General features: G+C 42.3%; 1 protein-coding gene across 3 annotated transcripts in view; it reads right to left on the bottom strand.

Moving 5' to 3' along the window:
- Positions 1 to 6,382: 6,382 nt before the first annotated feature.
- Positions 6,383 to 18,974, bottom strand: part of LOC108786370 (tight junction protein ZO-2-like) — an 80,843-nt gene continuing 68,251 nt past the window's right edge. For 2 of the 3 annotated variants that reach the window (XM_018555649.1, XM_018555647.1), the window contains 10 exons: positions 16,989 to 17,176; positions 15,355 to 15,450; positions 15,180 to 15,259; positions 13,820 to 14,030; positions 12,698 to 12,798; positions 10,356 to 10,568; positions 9,908 to 10,018; positions 9,324 to 9,653; positions 8,143 to 8,224; positions 6,383 to 6,965 (listed from right to left, as the gene is read on the bottom strand). In XM_018555649.1, coding sequence (XP_018411151.1) covers positions 6,805 to 6,965; positions 8,143 to 8,224; positions 9,324 to 9,653; positions 9,908 to 10,018; positions 10,356 to 10,568; positions 12,698 to 12,798; positions 13,820 to 14,030; positions 15,180 to 15,259; positions 15,355 to 15,450; positions 16,989 to 17,176 — 1,573 coding nt within the window. In that variant the 3' untranslated portion in view covers positions 6,383 to 6,804. Of the gene's footprint in view, positions 6,966 to 8,138; positions 8,225 to 9,323; positions 9,654 to 9,907; positions 10,019 to 10,355; positions 10,569 to 12,697; positions 12,799 to 13,819; positions 14,031 to 15,179; positions 15,260 to 15,354; positions 15,451 to 16,988; positions 17,177 to 18,974 lie in introns of all 3 variants that reach the window. The other variant, XM_018555648.1, reaches the window with a different exon arrangement.

Raw genomic sequence — 18,974 nt, 5'->3', positions numbered from 1 at the left:
TGTGTGCTGTATGACGGGGTGTCTCTGTGTGCTGCATGTCGGGGGGTGTCTCTGTGTGCTGTATGTCGGGGGGGGGGGGATCGCTGTCTGCTGCAGAGGGGACTCTGCTCCATGTCGGGGGGAGGAACACTTTGCTGCATGTGGGGGGAGGGTGGTATATTTTTCTGCTGAATGCCGGGGGGGACCTAATGCATGTCAGGGGATGTGTTGCTTGTATGGGGGATCTGTTGCCACATCAGCATTATGGTTTCTCTCAAAGGGCTAGGGTCTATGGGGGGCTATACTGACTTTCGGGTGGCTGTGCAGGTTCTACGGTGGGCTGTACAGACCCTCAGGTGGGCTATGCGTAGTCTACAGTGGGCTATACAGATTCTCAGGTGGCTGTGCAGGGTTTTTGTTGGGCCGTGCGGACTCTTAGGTGGGCTGTGCAGGGTCTATGGTGGGTTGTGCAGACTCTCAGGTTGGCTCTGCAGGTTCTGTGGTGGGCTGTACAGACTCTCAGGTTAGCTCCGCAGATTCTATGGTGGGCTGTGTGGTCTCTCTGTGGTAAGGGTGGTGTGGATCCACAGAAGGAGGAGGACATATTCGGCCAGCACTGTACACAGGAAAGCTGCGGGAACCTTGCTGGGAACCTTGGCAGCATTCCTATGAACCCTGGCACCTGTTTACAGTGCTGGTTTCATTTTTAAAAGGGAGAGGGGCGAGAGCCACATTAAATGCTTGGCAGGCTGAATTCGGCCTTCTGTTTGACATATGTGCATGTATGGGGGGATTTGATGCCTGTAGAGGGATGTGCTGCATGTAGGTGGGATCTACTGCATGTAGGGGGATATTTTGCCTGTAGGGGGATCTGCTGCATGTAGTGGAGGATGTGCTGCCGGAAGGGAGATCTGATGCCTGTAGGGAGGACTGTTTACCTCTAGGGGAGATCTGATGCCTTGAGGGGGGATCTGTTGCCTCTAGGAAGGTCTGCTGCCTGTAGGGGGGTCTGATACCTGTAGGGGGGTCTGATGCCTATAGGGCAGTGCTCCCCAACCTTTTTATCGCCGCAGACCGGTCAACGTTTGATAATTTTACCGCGGCCCGCTGGGCTGCGGTAAAATTGGCGTTCAAGTGGCGAAGCAGTTTTGAAGGTTTCATTGCCTCATTAGAGAGCTGGTCGCCGCAAACTATGCAGAGCGGTTTTGGTGTGTGGGAATCACCTGTCCCGATAAATCCATATTTCAAGTAGGACTCATGGTATTGTCTGTTAAAAGTTACATGTTTCTTTGATGTTGAAGGCCCTTCTTCTGTCTCTTCACTGGGCCTTTTCTTTTTCCCAAGGAAACTTTCTAACGACGTCTGTTTCGTACTCATTTTTGCTAATTTGTGGGTTAAATTTGAGCAAACACAATATACACGTACACCAAGCACTGTTAAACATGAGAAAGTACCGGTGAACAGAGAGAAGAGCAATACACACCTTCTCTTTACCAAAGCTACAACGCCACTGCCGCTTGCAGCCGCTCAGCTCCAGACGTCACCTAAAACCGCCCCGATATCACGATATTTTGCACATGCGCGGTATTGGTGCGGCTTTAGGTGACGTCTCTCAGCTCCCGGTTAACCTCTCGTCCTGGAAAGTCGGACAAACCCGAGAAATACATCACAGTAAATAAAATGGAAATAATTTAATGTTCCTTGGGCGGCCCGGTACCATTTGATCCACGGACCAGTACCGGTCCCGCGGCCCGGGGGTTGGGGACCACTGCTATAGGGGATGAATGGGATGGTATTAGTCTGCATTTCTGTATCATGTATTGCTGGGATTCGTGTCCGCTATAGCTGATGGTATTCTGCCGTGCTGTATAATGTAGCACCTGGGATTTGTAGTCCTCTATAGCTGGTGCCATCCTGCATTGCTTAAAGCCTGAAGACCCCCCAGAAGGGCACTTGGATGAATGTTCATAACTAAGAAATTGGAGGGGGGGGCGAAAAATTTAGTTCTGCCCCGGGCGGCTTTAGCTCTGGTTACGCCACTGTAGAGGATTCCTGTTCATTTATAACAGGGGCTGCAGAAAAAGAGATTTAGGACTCTGTCTCCTCAATCTCCTTTTCCATTTTAAAAGAGAAATAGCAGGGGTCTGTTTAGACCTGATTTTCCCCAGAGCCCCCGACAGTAAAGTAAAAATAGAAATAAAAAACAAAAAGGTTAAAAATAATGGTCTAAGAGGTTAAAACTGTTGCAATTGCTATGATAAATTCCCCCCAATATCTTTTGTTTTCATGTACCCATTTATACCACAATGCACGTGTGATATGCGGTGCAGTAAATGCTGACATGCTGTATTTTTTTCACTGCACTGGGCTGCAGCGCTGAATGGAGTGTATCTTTTTTTTTTTAACTCCATATAAAGCAAAAGAAAAAACAAAACACTGTGATGGGCTGAAACAGTGCATCACAGTGCGCAGTGCTGGACCTCTTAAACCACACTAGCCCGTCTGCTAAAAAGGAGTCATAGGGAAAGGGGAAGGTAAGGGGAAAACCTGGAGAGAAAGAAAAAGGGGGAAGGAGAGAAAGGGGAGGAGTGGGTGAGCCCTGGGGGGGAAGCCTTTAGGATGACTGTTGATTGTAAAGGATCCAGGGTTGCTATGAGTATCTACTAATATTGCACTCAGCTGTATCGGCAGAGGCAGCGGGGACACAGACCGCTGCAGCTGGAACCTGCGGGGAGGAAAGACCGCTGTGCCTCTGCATTACCTCACTGATGCCCCCGTTCCTCCGCTGCTCCCCCGTGCCCTCTTCTGCCAGTGGTAGAAAGCCAGCATCAAAACTCCCTTCAGCGGCTGGGAGCAATATCCAGCCTGCTATTGGCTATTTTAAATTGGAGTAGCCAATAGCAGGCTGGCTATTGCACCCACACACTGCCTGCTGTCAATCAGCAGAGGGGGGCCTGAAGGAGAACTTTCTCCTTCAGTACCCTCCTCTGCTGATTGACAGCAGGCGGGTGCAATAGCCAGCATGCTATTGGCTATTGCAATTTTAAATAGCCAGTAGCAGGCTGGCTATTGCTCCCAGCCGGTGCCTGCTATGTTGACATTCAGCTGCCACAGCAGGCAGCTGTCATTCCCCAGTGAAATGAAAAGATGACACTAGGTGTCCCCTAATGTCACCTTAAAGAGAACCTGTCACCTCCAATGAGCGATCACATAGGGGGCTTGTCAGCTCCACCATGTGATAGCAATGAGTTTAAAAAAGTAAAAAAAAAAAAAAATGAAATTAAAAATACCCCCCAAAAAATGTAAAGTCCCCCAACCCTGCAAGCGCACGTATACTAAAGGAAACACAAGTTGGGTTCACCTTCAGGGAAAACGACGATTTGGCTAGACATTAGGTAATCGCCACGTGTGCTGGAGTGAGAGCAATAATTCTTGGACCAATATTCATGGCTAACTATTCATGGCTAACTCTAAACGGATGATTGGGCTTTTATAATAAATATATACATGTGTATATATATAGCTATATAAAAGGTGACAATCGTCATTTTTGGTTCCGGCCTGAAAATTATGCTGCGGAATGTGCATTGTGGTGTCATTAATCTCAATGGCATCCCAAACGCGCCTCCCGGTCGCAGTGTGATCACCTGCCCACAATACTGCGATGCCATGCGTTCCAGTGTGGTGCAAGTACAAAAAAATGTGCATACTGTTTCATTGTGAGGTAAACTTTGTTTCCAAAACTCCATTTGTGTATTTCATTTTAAATAAAAGATGTTTTTTTTTTATACGATTAATCGGAAAAATAATCGGCCAACTAATTGATCAGAAAATAATTGTTAATTGCAGCCCTACTTTGTGTGGGTTTTTGGGAAGATTCATTTAATAAGGTTATAAACCCGTACCAAACGTCTGGTCACCATCAGGCAAGCACATCAATTGTGTTCTAGTGTGCTGGGTTGAAAGCAGCCTTGGAGGCAGATAGTGCGGTATGTGGGGATGAAACATGTCAGCCTCAAAATGATAATACCATGGATATAAAACTTTATAGGCGTTTTCTAGAATCAAAATGTTTCTTGAACTCCTGGCAGTGGCCTGGTTGATCTCCCGCCAATCCTTAGGAGATAGGGAACAGTTTAGTTTAATTATCCAATGCATTTGATAGGTCATAGTGGTCATTTGCTTGAAAGACATGAAGAGTAGATCAAATTTATCTTTTTCATTTGGTTTTTCAAACATAGAAGATAGACATACAAATAATAGGATACTTTAAAGGCTGATATGGGTATACAACAAAAAAAACAAGGAATGGACATTGACTTTTAACTGGACTTTAACAAAATTAGCTGTAACCATAAAATAACCTACAAATAGGATAGCGCAAGCTCAAAATTCAGCCCCCCGGCGAGGCATTTACTTTCAAAAAGGGGTTAGCATATAAGGTAGGAGTGAACATGGGAGTGTAAAGTTTTTGAAAATTTTGAAGCATTTACTTTTGTGTGCTAGTGTTCTTTTGAACTTTTATGTACTGGCTCATTTACATTTAGGCTCATTTCACAAAGCTAGAATGCTCCTTTATTTCATGTAATTTTCAGCTCTCATTCACTGCTGAAAAGAAAAGATTTATAGTAATGACTAAGTGAACTGAGCAATGTTATATAGCCACATTTCTGTTGTGTTTTGTGCCATTTATTGTTTTCTACAGTGGTTCTCAACCTGGTTAACCTCAGGACCCACATTTGTCCTTGGTCATTAAGTTGCGACCCAAGTCGCACTGCAATAGAATGCACGGCACCACAGCAACTGTGGGTGGGAAGTGCGTTTGGGGTACCATTCAAATGAATGGCAACGCAACACACCTCCCACACCAGAATGCACAGTAGGTGCGATTGTGTGGTACAGGGCGTTAATCTCACAAGACTGTGCTATTAACGCACTGTACTGGTGTGAACGGGCCCTCAAAAACACCAACATACATACACAATCTCAGACATTCTCAGACACACTCACCTTTTTGTTTTTTTTGTTTAAGATCCCTCCAGTCTCCCTACCTTACAAGAACTGGAGTGGATCATCAGCCTGGGGTCCAGTGTGGGCTGCTGTGCAGTGACAGAGCTCCATCCATATGTGCTTTGCTTGTACAGCTCCCTTTCGCGCCCTGTAGGCTCGACGGGAGGCAGAATGTGATGTCACTCCGGTCCAGGCACCTCTACAGGACATGTGAGGGAGCTGTAAGTAATGCATGTATGGATGCAGCTCCCTTGCGGCCATACCCCCAGCCCACCCCACCTCAAGCTGACACTCAGCGCCGGGCAGCATATTTTGAATGGCTCCTTGGCGGGAAGACTGACAGTGCTACACTAGGAGGAGGCTGAGGAGCCTCTTACCTAGAAAAGTAGAAGGCATGTGGCGATCCACCAGTTGAAAACCAAGGGTATACTACAATCATCAAATAAAAACTATAAAACATGAAGTTTAATCTGTTTATTAATGACAATAGGAAAACATTTTTTGTTAACAGGCTTCATCATCACAAGTTCAATTTGTAACAGTCTTATTGACTGGACAGCTTCATTGACATTTAGCAGATGGATGATTAAAGACATAAAAGTAAAGCTAAAGAGCTTTCACATTACTTTGCTATAATGCAAGGCATGTTGTAAGACATTTCTGCAAAAAGGCACTTACAAAACGAATAGGAATGTTGTTTTTAACTTATGATAATTCTATGCCATAAACCTTGGCAGCCCAGGGCTGTATGTCCCCAAATGCTTTTAATCTAGTGGTATGCAATTTTTTAAAGGGTGAATTCACCCCAAAATATATCTATATTTTTTTGTTAGATGGCAATAAATTTACGCACAACCCAAGTTCATTTATGTCTCTGGGACCCCAGGGGTGAGAGCTTTATAATTTGGTCCTGTATTCTGCATCCCCAACACCACTTTTCATCCTGCAGCAGCAAGGGGATCATGTCTGCTCATAGATATAGAATAAATGAAAAAGCCAACACAGACAACTAAGACTCATTCATACAAGCTAGCAAGCGGAGCAGAATTACCATCATCTTAGACCCAAGAACAAAACCAAGACATTTGTTAATTTAGCAGTAACAAAGACAACAATTTTGGGTGGACTGACCATTTAAGTCATGTATTAAAGTCTGAGCCCTATTGCAACCTTGTTTGTAACTTTCCAGCTGCCATTTTCCAGAGGTTGCTAAGACAAGACACACAGTTCCTGTTTTAGACACACTGATAAAATCAGGCAAAGTGTGTTTTTTTCATGGGCCCCAACTGCTAAAGTGCATTATATGGGACCCCAAAAATCTTGGGCCAATAAAAAACAAATAAAACGAAGGGCATATAAGACTATTTAAAAAGCTGATTCTGTAATGCCCCTTGGGGTCACAGCCCATAGGCTGCACACCCTTGCTCTAATGGTAGGATACTGTTGACATGGAAACTATGCCAAAAGACAGCCCTCCCTGTAATGAAGATGTGTGTCATTAGTAAAAAACACAACACAAGTTACCACAAACGCAAGACAAAACTTTTCAGTAGCAAACCTCCCCTTCTTATTTACATAATACCCAATGTACCTACTATAGTTAGTTGCAGTTTTCCAGTTTGGTATAGCAGTGCCTGCTATGTATTAAGAACAATACAGTTGCATGGGTCAAACAGTGCAAAATGAGTTAACACATGGACAGGAGGCAGGAACAGTAGATTTGAGTTGTCTATTTTCCTTTATATTTAAAAAAAAAAGAACTGTACACTGATAAACCGTACATCTGTACTATGATTCTGTCTTTTGTGCAGCAATTCAGAGCTCAGTGTCCCTGTATTTAGTGGGTTGAGAATAAAATCCACGTTTTGATTGGTCAGCCAACTGTTGGCGATAGTCCTCTTCTTCGTCATCGCTTCCCCTATTGTCCAAATAGGACCAGCCTGGTGGTTTTTGAGGTTCTGGGTGCCTGGAACTTAAAAATTGAAAAACAACAAAATTAGAATCATATAATTTTAAAACTTACACCTAGACACCCACACTCAGTAAACCAGTTCCAAGACTGTGCTGTCACCGTCTATCATACTAATGATTCGGAAACCAAACAGTATGGTGCAATGGCAGCTGTTGGCCTCAGCGGTCACTATGCCTTGCACAGGCAGCAGCTGTCACAATGCAAAAAGTTTAATTGTAAACTGTCATGTATAAAATAACCATGTTGTTTGTTCCTTTGTCAGCTTATAATAAAAACATCAGCAGGGTATTTATTTAAAGAGTGTACCAAATAAAACCCCAATATGTCCTTAAAAAAACAAAATGAAAAAGCCTGTATCAATGTCTTTTGGGCGTGTGTCAATTGAATCAGATTGAGACACTTCGGAGATCATTCAGAATTCATTGGCAGGTGCATTTCACCTGCAGTTGACCTCCTCCTGCGTGCAATCAAGCTGCTTCAAGTGGGTTTTTCAACCCCATTTGAAAAGTACTACATTTTGTCTGGGCATCTAGGCCTTAATGACCTCTGGTGATTAAAGGGTTAAGCAGAAGCAAGCCCCTTTGTCCCCTTGTGTTGGTGGCTTGCTGGAAAAGTCCTTCTGTGAGTCATAAATTGCATCCATTGACTCATTTAACTGCACCAAGAACAAATTAGGAAAGAGAAGGTCATGTCTAACACACACACTTTCATAAAAGACAAGAGTGAATGGTACATAAGGAAGAAGGCCAACGGCTGGAACAAGTAAGCAGGTATTTATATGCAGTAAACTCTGAAAAGACTGAACTAAGATCCCAAAACCGGTTCTTTTAAAACCAAGCCAGCAATGGCATCTCCCATATTTCCGGCCTTACAGGCTCACTTTAAAGTGAAGCAAGTCTTTGTATGTTCTTCCCATGTTTGTGCAGGTTTTCTCCAGGCACTCCAGTTTCTTTACACAACCTAAAAACATGCTGTAACAGTAAGAAGCTTCTGACAAAACTGGTGTGCGTGTGCATTAAAGTGCTTGCATCTCTCAAGCAGGACTGACATGAAAAGGTGAACATCGATTCTGTAAAGCGCTGCAGAATATATAGGAGGTAAAAAAAAAGAAGAAAAAAAAAAAGAAGACTGCCTTATTTAAAACAAAATCTGAAAAATATAAAAATTATTATCATACCCTGCTACCTGGGATCGATTCTGGTCATTTTTCTGTGGTTTTATAGGTACCGCATAAATGTCAGGAAGTTTCTGTGCCAGCTCCAACTTTAAAATCAAAAACAGGAAGAAAAAAAAAAAGAGAGACAGTTTAGAGGAATATAAAGGGTTTGGAAATATTAAAAGACCCTTAAAATATTCTAAGTGAAGAATAAACAGAAAACTGAACAGCAGGGTAATCATAGTTCAATAAAAACAACAACTAAATTAAAAATGAAATAGAAACCGAAAAATGTTCTACTGGTTGCTATGGGTAACACAGCTTATTTAAGAAAGCTCCTCCATCAAGTACCTTGGTGAGAGAGGATCAGTCTTATTCCTTGCTGAATAAATGATTTATATAATATTTCATGTACTAGCCATGCAGTTAAATCATACTGGATGAGAACAAATGTAATTTAATTTGTAGGACTCTCCGACATCGTTTTTAAAACCTGGTAAGTGCAGCTACTCTCAGACTCAAAAAGGCATTTAATGGGGATGAGGCTGCTAATGGGAATGTGCCTCAAAAGGAAATAACCTATGTATCCTATTGCTGTGCTTGCAGGGATATACATAATGTTTGTGCAGACTGTGTAGCTGCACAGAAGCCCTTCGGGACATTAGGGTACATATATATATATATATATATATATATATACATACATACATACATACATATATATATGATGTGGTTCAGATGAGAGCTGGATGCCCATTCACGGTCATGTAGACCTGGACATACAGTGAATGTGTCTTCACTTGGCTGGTAGTTGACTGGGGGACCAAAAATGTGCCTCACACAGGGGCCTTTAGATGACTCTGTCCACCGCTCTTTGCTTAGATAAGACTTTTAATAACACCAGTCATTACTGGGACAAGTAAGAGGCTCCCTACATACAGAACAAGTGTGTGCTGCAATGTCACAGGAGGCACAGGACATTGCATAATTACAGACTCATGTGTGATCACACACCTAACCCAAATAGACTGTTGATACATCAGGTAGTCACAGTTGAGAAATGGCATGTGTGTGTGGCCCACTTAATTTTGATTTGTTATATTCCTTCAAAAATAAATAGTCTTGGTTGATGGTGGTGATAAAAAACAAACAATCTCAGCAGTTGATATACTGAAAAAAATAAATGTTGTGGTCATTCATTCTTACCCGTGCATTTTGTGCTTCATGTAACTCTTGTATCCTTTGTTGTCTTGCACTGAGGTCCATCTTCTCAAAAATTTTCACTTTCCCTAACACAGACTTGGGGGCCTTTAGCTCTTCATGTACTGGGTCCTCGTTATTTCCAACGGGAGGGTTAACACTGACAGTAGGCTTTATTATGGGTTTGGTAGCAAACACAGGTTTAGCAGCAGTGGGAGGTGGAACAGCCTTGCCAGATCCTGCTGAGGCTTCACTCCTGACTACACTGGAACTACTCCGTTTAGCATCAGAACTACGAGGCGAGTCATACAGCTCATCTTTACTTTGGGGTTTAACCTGCAGAGAACATAAAACATTTGCTTTAAGACAACTACTGCAGATTACAATATAAAACATTTAGCTCTGGGATTCCTTTCCACAATTGATATAAAGTTTGACTTCTAATTTGGGTATACCTAAAATTCAGTCAGTCATTCCAAACCTGTACAAGCAGCGAGGACAACATGCAGATATTTGAAGAGAGAATATGGACAACACAATGGCAGGAATACAATTATAAACATTTTGTTAGATATAGTAACAGTGCATACCTTGGGAGGATCTGGTTTAAATGATGGTGGTGGACTGGGCTCTCGTAGCACCTCTTTGCTGATTGCCCCTTTCAGCTGACTCCTAGGCTCTTGAACTGGTTTTACTGTAATCTAGAAAATATGAACAAAGGAAACATCTCAAACTGACTATTGGCAATAAATAGAGAGACGGATAACAACTTCCATCACAGAGTCTTCTGCACAGTATTCTCAACAGTTTTAAGCCAGCCTTACTATTTCATATTTAGCTCATCTAGACTTCACATCTGCTTTAAAGCATCTTGGTTAACAACATGAATCTGCACTGATGGCGGTTATTGGCTGCAATTGCAGTCTGAAATGTTAATAATGTGCAGTGGAAATATGTGAGATAACAACGTGAAATGCTTTCTATTACATTACTATCCCCAGAGATACACTGTTAGTGATGTAACTGCTTTAAATTTACCTCTTCAGGGCGGACAGGTTCAGAAGATCTACTAATGGCAGAGACCGGTACCGGATCATCAACAAGTTCGTCAAGCTCATTGTCTGTATATGCTCCTCCTTCACCATCTGTGTCTTCAAAGTCACTGTTTAATCGGCTATCACAACTCAAGTAGTCTGCTCCCATTGCAGTCAGGTAGGACATGCGATCTTCATCCTCATCTATTCCATCGTTCTATTTTTTAATTAGACATTTCAAGAGACAAAATTAGTTACCAATCCTAACTATAAAATAGCACCCATAACCAAATAAAACGCAAGAAAAACTATACTTAACATATCTACAAATGAAAATATCCAATAAGACAGATAAAGAATTGCATGTAAGCTGTAGAAAATAAAAGGTTCAGGTAGGGAAGGGTTAAATGCCCTATCAGCCTATTCTTTGCCACCTGTGTCCTGTTGGGGTATTTTATTTCCTGTGCCAGAGATAAAACAGGAGTCTCCTCAGGTGAGGGGAATTTTCGCTATTTTACAGTTGTCACTATTATTATTATACAGGATTTTTATAGCGCCAACAGTTTGCGCAGCGCTTTACAGGGTTACATTACAATTCAAGACAAGATGGTAAGAAGTCACCGATCTGAGGAGCCTGCGGTGCCGCAGCTCTCTCACGCTGCCGAGAGGGACTCGGGAGAGCTCCCGCTGGCCAGAGGACGTAACGAGGGAGGTGTGGCCGTGAGGTGGCTGAGGCGGGTCCCAAGGTCGAGTGACGAGTCCAGCATAGGCAACCTGAGCTGATCCCTGACGAGAATCGGATCTGACACAGAGGACAGAGAGGAAGAGCTGCAGCCTTCAGGTACTATGCTGTGACAATGACAGTCAGTCAGTAAATCACTCCCCTTCTTTTCCATCACTTCTGTACTGTAGAATACTCTATTATTTAAATTATAATCAAAATTATGTGGGGGGATGCTCAATGGGGACTGTATGGACTCAATACTGTTCCCATTGAGCATCCCCCCCACATAATTTTTACTATAATTTAAATAATAGAGATAAAAATATTTTTTAAAACATCTCTAATTGATGATGTTCCTAACCCCCTCCAATATCTCCCCCCCACCTGCAAACTACCCCACCTACATCCTTAAGGGCCCAGTCACACCATAAGGAGTGCGTTCAGCCTCTGGAACGCACTGGAACACAACCTGGCCGGCTCACTTTGTTTTGGAGTGGGAGGGGGCGTGGCAGTGCATTGAAGTCAATGGCACCACAGCCATGCCCCCCACCCACAGTGCGATAGCCGTCACCCGAATGCATGGCACATCAGTGCCTGCGTTCTGGTCCAGTGCGATCTGCCAAAATGCTACATGCACTACTTTTTTGCAGATCCCATCGCACTGTGGGTGGGGCGCATGGCTGCGGTGCCATTGACTTCAATGCGCAGCCACCACCCCCTCCCCCCCAAAACACAGTGAGCTATAAACCCACGCGTCAAGATGCGAAGGCCATTTGGTTTTACGCTCGAGCCAATTGGCTGACGATGCAGTCCTTCATCTGGCCACGCTCAGCTCATGTAGTTGCATGTAGTGTGTCACAGTAGATTTCTCTCTGTGTCCTTGTTGTAGGTTTACTAGAAAAAGATGGTAACCGCATACATTTATAACCAGCCTTTGTAGCAGGATGCACCTGGGAAGGCTTACAATACAAAACACAAAAAAGTATTGTTGTAAGCTTTCCCATGTGCACCCTGCTGCAAAGGCTGGTTATAAATGTATGCGGTTACCATCTTTTTCTAGTTTGACTATCTTGGATTTGGGGGCGGACTGGGGGTCCCAGCGTTTATTTTTGGTTGCTGGGCCTCCAGTGCGTCCCTGCACCTTTTGAGGAGGAGTAGGCTACCACCTGGTACAGCTGCATTTAATTTATCAACTGCATTAATATGCTCCCACTTGAAGACTCATATAAAGAGTTAGGACCACACTTTACAGAGGTGCCTTGACGGGGCGGTGTGGCTTCTACATAATTTTGTCCAAAGGTTTGTGCAACTAAAACCTCTGATTTTAACGCATACTGTTAGACAGGGTAATTTGTTTTGTTGCAGGCTAGCTGGCAGGTGTGCTTGGGACTTTGTGTTTTGTCTTGATGTAGGTTTGTCTTAATTTTCTTTCTGGTGAAACTGTTGTCAGAAGAACCGGGTAATCCTTCCCCAAGCTATCCAAAACTAGAAAAAAAAAGTTTTTGGCTTGATATGCAGTTTACATAGTCAAGGCTCATGAAATTAAGTCCCCAGCTCTAACTTGGTGTTTGCACTGGCTGACTAACTTACCACCTTGCAAATAGTTAAAACACGACAGTTACCTTTCCTTCGGACACCCAGACTGCCTCTGTCTGCTGAGCTTTAATCACATCCTTCAGACTTCCGAACCAGCTGTCATTGGACGAATTTAAGTTAATAGTAGCTGTAGGGTAAAAGAATCAATAACAAAACATTAGTTCTAAGCAAAGAAATAGAAGTTAACTCAAACGAGATATTAAAAATCATACAGCTTGTTTGCACATTTTTGTTTTTTTCTGTCCCTGCCTAACGCCAACTATAGTTTATGAGACAAGAATTCCATTTATCACCACCTTTACTGTCTCCTTCATGAGTTTGATCACCCATTCAGGCAGCACTGACATTACAGAATGCTCTAATGGCATGGATTGAAGCTGATCTTCATATATTTTAACCCTTTCACTGCCAATCCTTTCGGAACGCTTTACACCTAATTTTTGCAATTTTCCCCATTGTTTTGATTGTCTACTACTGCATTGCCAGCGTTTGTAAAAGACTCTCCAAACCATATACCTGGTAGAATAAAAAGACGGTGCTACTAATTTTGTAGGTGATAATGCGATAATTGCGAAAATGTTTGTCAAATCAATATTAAACCGATAGAAATAAAAAAGGAAATTGAGAGTCCTCAGTACAGAGGCTTCCCATTCATTGAGAAACTGTTGATGGTAAATGTTTTACTATCAAACAGTTGTGTTCCGCCGTAACCCTTATTTTGTTGGCAGGGAAAGGGTTAAACGCAAACAGACTTTTTCAGGCACATTAAAAAAGCAGTGATACATAAATACACATTAGGCTCAATTAACATAGCGACAGCATGCGTTATTTGCCATAATGTCTGTTTATTTTAGTCATTGCCATTTTAAGCTCCTATTGCTGAAAACAACAGGAATTACAGCAATTATGAAATGTTATAGAAAATTGTGCCTAATGTGCAGCAACCCATAACAACCATATTTCATTTTACCAGTGTCGCATGACTCAAATTTATTTTACAGACACTCATTTTATGGCTCACAACTGGTGGTTCCCAAGGGTATTCATAAAAATGTCATCAAATTGATAAACTGTCAACTAACATGCATGCTTTGAGAAAAAAAACCATAGCATTTAAATGTCATTAGAATGTTAAAAAATGTATTTACCTGTAATTAGATAACTACAGGTCTTCTTAAGTTTATTTGCTTGCTCATAAAGTTTCCGAGAGCTTTTGTTTGATTGTGGACACAGTCTCTGTCTCATGGTTTTCACTCCTTGCTTACTGTCTGGGTTGAACAACACAACTATAGGGAACCACTGTGTGTAGTTAAGCAGGTCCACGGCTTTTGGTGTAACGTCCATGAGAGCATGCTTGTTCTTAAAAAAACAACCAAGGGCGGATATCAAAATTTTATTAAATTCAAACAGCTGCAAAACGCAACACAGACCCTGGGAATCAGAATTCTGTTCCTTAAATGAGCACACCAAGAACCAATAATAGTTGCAACTGCATAAGAATGCCAGTGAGTGAGCTGATTTTGGCAGATGAGGGTAATTTGAGCTGGACTTGACAACATCCTGCTGCCATACATGTCACTGCATAAAGGCTGTGACACTGCACGCAAAGCAGTGCGGAGCGTTGGCACGCTGTCTTTGCGAGCAGTGTGTCATGTAATCTTCTACTCGGCACGTCAGCTTGCGAGCGCTCGCGTAGCTGAGCGTGCAGAGATGAAAAATGTCATCTTCAGCCAATCGGCACGCACGTATAAACCCGCTCGTCAGCATGCGACATCTGGCTGGTTGTTACGCACGAGCCGATTCGCTGAAGGTGCAGTCAATCATCTGACTGCACTCAACTCACACACTGCACACAAAGCTCCGTGCTGGAGCTGGACAGCTTTGCTTCCCTCTGCACGGCTTTGCGTGCAGTGTGTCATGGGATTAGTGGAAGTTCATTGGATGGAAAGGACTCTCTAAGCCCTGTAACTGTTGGAGAGAGCCAAGATCAGAGACAAGTATAACATCTCTTTCTTTCCAGTTTCAGATGGATGTCAATCTGATTCCATCAAATCAAGCCCAAAACCCATTGACACAGGCCCAAAAGCATTAAGGTAGGACAGACATACCCAATATTAATGTCTCTTTTTGATCCAAAGCGATTTCAGTATAGTTTCATGTGTACGTGTAGCACATCTATCGGTGTTACATTTTTCCTTAGGGACTATTTTTTACATAAAATTTCATACAAAATTTCTGCATAAAGAACCGCAGTGTCATGCAGTCATCATAGATGAACATTTTAAAAGTCTTACCAGAAAGATAAAAGAAGAAGAAGTCTATAATCCTGTGTATTACAGATGGAATAGATTACTAGCAAGACATATTGTATCAATAATAAGCCTTTATTTGATTAAATCAGGGATACGTCCATGTAAGGGAGAGGCCCACTTTACAGAGATAAACGATCAAGTCACTATAAGCCACACTGCAAAAGTTCATTAAACAAAAATGATTTGTAAAACCTACTTGTTCAATGATCTGTCGAACAGTATTCAGCCTCACTACTCCACTCGGCTTGTCCGAGCCAGCATCCTTTGGCTCGGTCTCTGGAAGAGAAAAATAAAAGGGATAGACAGATTATTTACTTCCAGATAAGACAAGTGTAAGACAAAGTGCGAATGACAGCAGCAAATTTACTCACTTGCTATTTGAAACAAATCGGGCATATCATTTGCCATTTTTTCCATCGCTACATCAGCAATTGGGCCAAACAACACAACGGGTCTTTTAAAGCCAGCTGTAAAGAGAAAACGACGCACATAAACATGAAGAGCTTAGTGAGTAGCTCCAACATTGAGTACATTTTCAAATGCAATATGAATATACTTGTTTTCATCATAAATTTGACAATTTTTGCCCTTCATCTTTTATCCCTGAAAAAGTGCTTTTGGTAGATGCATAAGTAATATTTTTAATAGGAAGTGTTTCCCTTTAGGCTGAGATTTTAAAGAAGAACCCTGGGCAGAAATGTTATTAACCCTTGCTGTGGGGATCCCTCATTTTTGTCTAGGGTCAAAAAAATAAATAAAATCATACCCGAATCGCCAAGCTGGCTACCTGCTTCAGCCGATCCTCTGAGCCAGCAGCGATGCCATGACTGCTCAGTATTGCACAAGTACAATACATCAAGTTCATTTGACTATATAAAAACAGGAGTCTCAAACTCCTCATTTGACTCGGGGCCACCCGACAACTTTTTTTCTCCCATGGGGGCCGGCTTGCCAAATTTCATACATCAAAATAACATGTAACTATATCCGGTATGGTACTACAGACACTAATGCACACACAATACGGCCCCATTCATATCTGTAAGTTTAGGTGCAATTAGGGATTCCTGCGTCAGGAACTTGCGTTTTCCTGCAGCAGGAATGCCTAATTTGGTGTATACAAGTGGCAGCTGTCACCTGTTCAAGGTAATGATCAGGTGATAGCCGCTGCATGTAAACATCTGCATACCGCATGTAATTGTACGTGATATGATTACATGCGGTTAGAAAACACTCTCCCTGGGTTGCACAAATCGATGCATCTAGGGAGAGTGACTGATTCCTAACCAAATGTAATCATATCACATATCTTTAGATGCGGTATGCAGTTTACATGCAGCTGCTGTCATCTGATCATTAACCTGAATGGGTGACAGCTGTCACTTGTAAACACCAGATTAGGCATTTCTGCTGCAGGAAAACGCAAGTTCCTGATGCAGGAATTCCTAACTGCACCCAAAGACACAGGTGTGAATGTAGCCTAATACACTCCCCCATACACAAAAAAAACCTACCGCTGCACATATAAAATAATACCACTCCCCCCGTACGCGTACAAAATAAATAATTAATTAAAAACTACCCCTGGACATATAAAATGATACACTCCTCCCCCCCACACACACAAAAAAAGCTACCCCTGCACATATGAAAAAAAATACAGCCCCCCCCACATATAAAATAAAACCCCCTCCCCCTCACATATAAAATAAAAATAAAACACAGAACCCCCCTCTCCTGCATACCTTCAAGATCGTGTAGCTGCTCCTGCAAGTCAGGTATGCGTACCTGACTTGTCACCTGGCTGCGGGCCGGTACTTTGAGACCGCTGATATAAAAGATACACTCTCAAAACCCAGAGCACCATTACCACCAGCAGAAAGAGAATGGGAATCACATGAACTACAAATTGCTTATTTAGTAGAGTTTAGGGACATTGCATGTGAAATCATGTCTAACCTATAAGTGTACAGAAAGTGTAAAAGTACAAATGTGCTTCTCTTACCTTCCCTCAGCATGACTTTCTCATAGGAAGGAAACCTTGTACCGATTAGAGAAAGTGATGCCAGGTCTTCACGGCTTTTTTTCACATTCTTCTTGGCTCCAGATCTTTGGCCTCGATTTTTCCAGAAGTCTGCCCTATCTCCAGCTGCAGTTCTCTGTGCATTCTGTACACTGGCCAGCTGATCAGCTCTAAAACATAAAACCATAGCTAGAAGTACACCATCAGACAAACACACATATAAATTTACCAGTACGTATTACATTTAAGTTGCATTATACACATTTTATGATTAGCGTCTATACTAGAATAGAAACACTCACAGTATGGCACAGCCAGGCCTGAAGAAGCTATGTGCCCAGGGAGGTAAATAGTGAAGGAGGCTTTGGCTATTATGGTGAGTTAAAGTGTATCTATACCCAAAACTTTGTTTTTGGCTTTGGGGAAAGTAGGGGAGGGTTCAAGTCCCCATTTGTTTTCTTTGCAGTGTCCCTTTGGAGAGATTTCACTTCTTTTCCTGTGATGGAGACACAAGAAGCCCAAAGTGAGGGAGATTCCCCTCCACTTGTCTCCGGAACAGTGTCTCCAATGGAAATTTACACATCATCTCCTGTTCTGGTGACAACTGTAAAATGTTGGCTCTCCCCATTAGTATTGGTCCTAGTGACAATGGTCAGCAGGACAAATAAAATGGATGAATCTACTTACAGTAAAAAAAAAAAAAAAATCTGACGTGGGTTCTAAGCCTTATTCATTCCATTAAAAACAAAAAAGAAACTTTGGCTTTTTAGATACACTTTAAGAAAGGAGCTGGGTGATTTGTTTTTATATTACACATGTAAAGAAGGGCTCTAATTTTCCCAATCTGTATACCTTTTTCTTTCTAGTAGCAACAACACCTCTGCATTTTGATGTGCAGGCAAATAAAAATTAGCATGTTTCCTGCTGTCATTCACAGAGCACTGAAGGCTTCACAGAAGGCAGCTGGACACCCTGGTGGGCCAGGAGCGGAGAGGGAGCAGTTTGGCTCTCCAGATGTGTCAGAGGTTAAAGAAAACTATGACGCTGTTACTGACAAAGGCATCATTAATTTCTACACTAGGTCAGCATCAGTGAGTGCTTAAATTGTAAACATTTTATGTATGCAACCTAGTGTTTCTTAATGACAATATCTCTTAAACCCTTTTCCAGTGGCAGGAGAAGGGCCCTGTAAGCAGACTGGGAGTCTGCTTACATCCGTAAAGCAGTCGACTGTTCGCTTTCCAGTGATTTCTACTGGGCTGTCCTAGGGCTCCTGTGGCCCTAGGATGGGCATGGTGAAAGCAAGCAGCAAATGTCTGTTCCCTGGTCCCTCCTCTATGGAATGAACCCAGAAGCAACCAGGATTTCGTCACTTCCTACTTCAGAGCCATCATTCCCTGGTTGCAGTAGCCAGGGATGAAGCTGATCAAGCACAATCTGTGCTTGACTAGACAGCTTCACTAGAGTGGCAAGGTAAAATTAAAAGAGTCTAACAGACCCCTAGTGTCTCCTAAAGAGAACCTTTCACCTCCAATGTGCCAACACTTCGAGGGTTTTCTGAAAAGAAAAAAAACTTTAAAAAAATAAGTTAAATAAAATAAAAAAAAACACCCAATTTTATTTTTTCAAAGTCCCCCTGTGTACATGCTTATACGAACGCAAACATGCATTGGGATTGCCAGAGCATGAAAATTGTTGCGTCACACATGTTGGGTATTGCCATGCACACCTGAGAACACTTTTTATGGTTAACTCTCAACTGATGACCTTTTAAAGGGTCATCTATGGAAAATTTTGTGTACCGTCGTTTTTTGGCATTATACGGCCACACACAATTTTAAAGCTTGCCATGTTTGGTTTCCATTTACTCAGTGCAATCTCTTTTACATTTGACCCAAAAATTGGGTATTATATTGAGTTTATCGAAAACTTTTTTTTTTTTTTTAAACAGAATGCCACTATTATTCT

This window comes from Nanorana parkeri, unplaced genomic scaffold (assembly GCF_000935625.1).
Source record: "Nanorana parkeri isolate BGI_ZX_2015 unplaced genomic scaffold, ASM93562v1 scaffold206, whole genome shotgun sequence".
Taxonomy (NCBI): domain Eukaryota; kingdom Metazoa; phylum Chordata; class Amphibia; order Anura; family Dicroglossidae; genus Nanorana; species Nanorana parkeri.
Note: the sequence above shows the minus strand (reverse complement) of the source record. Positions and strands in the feature narration are given on the sequence as shown.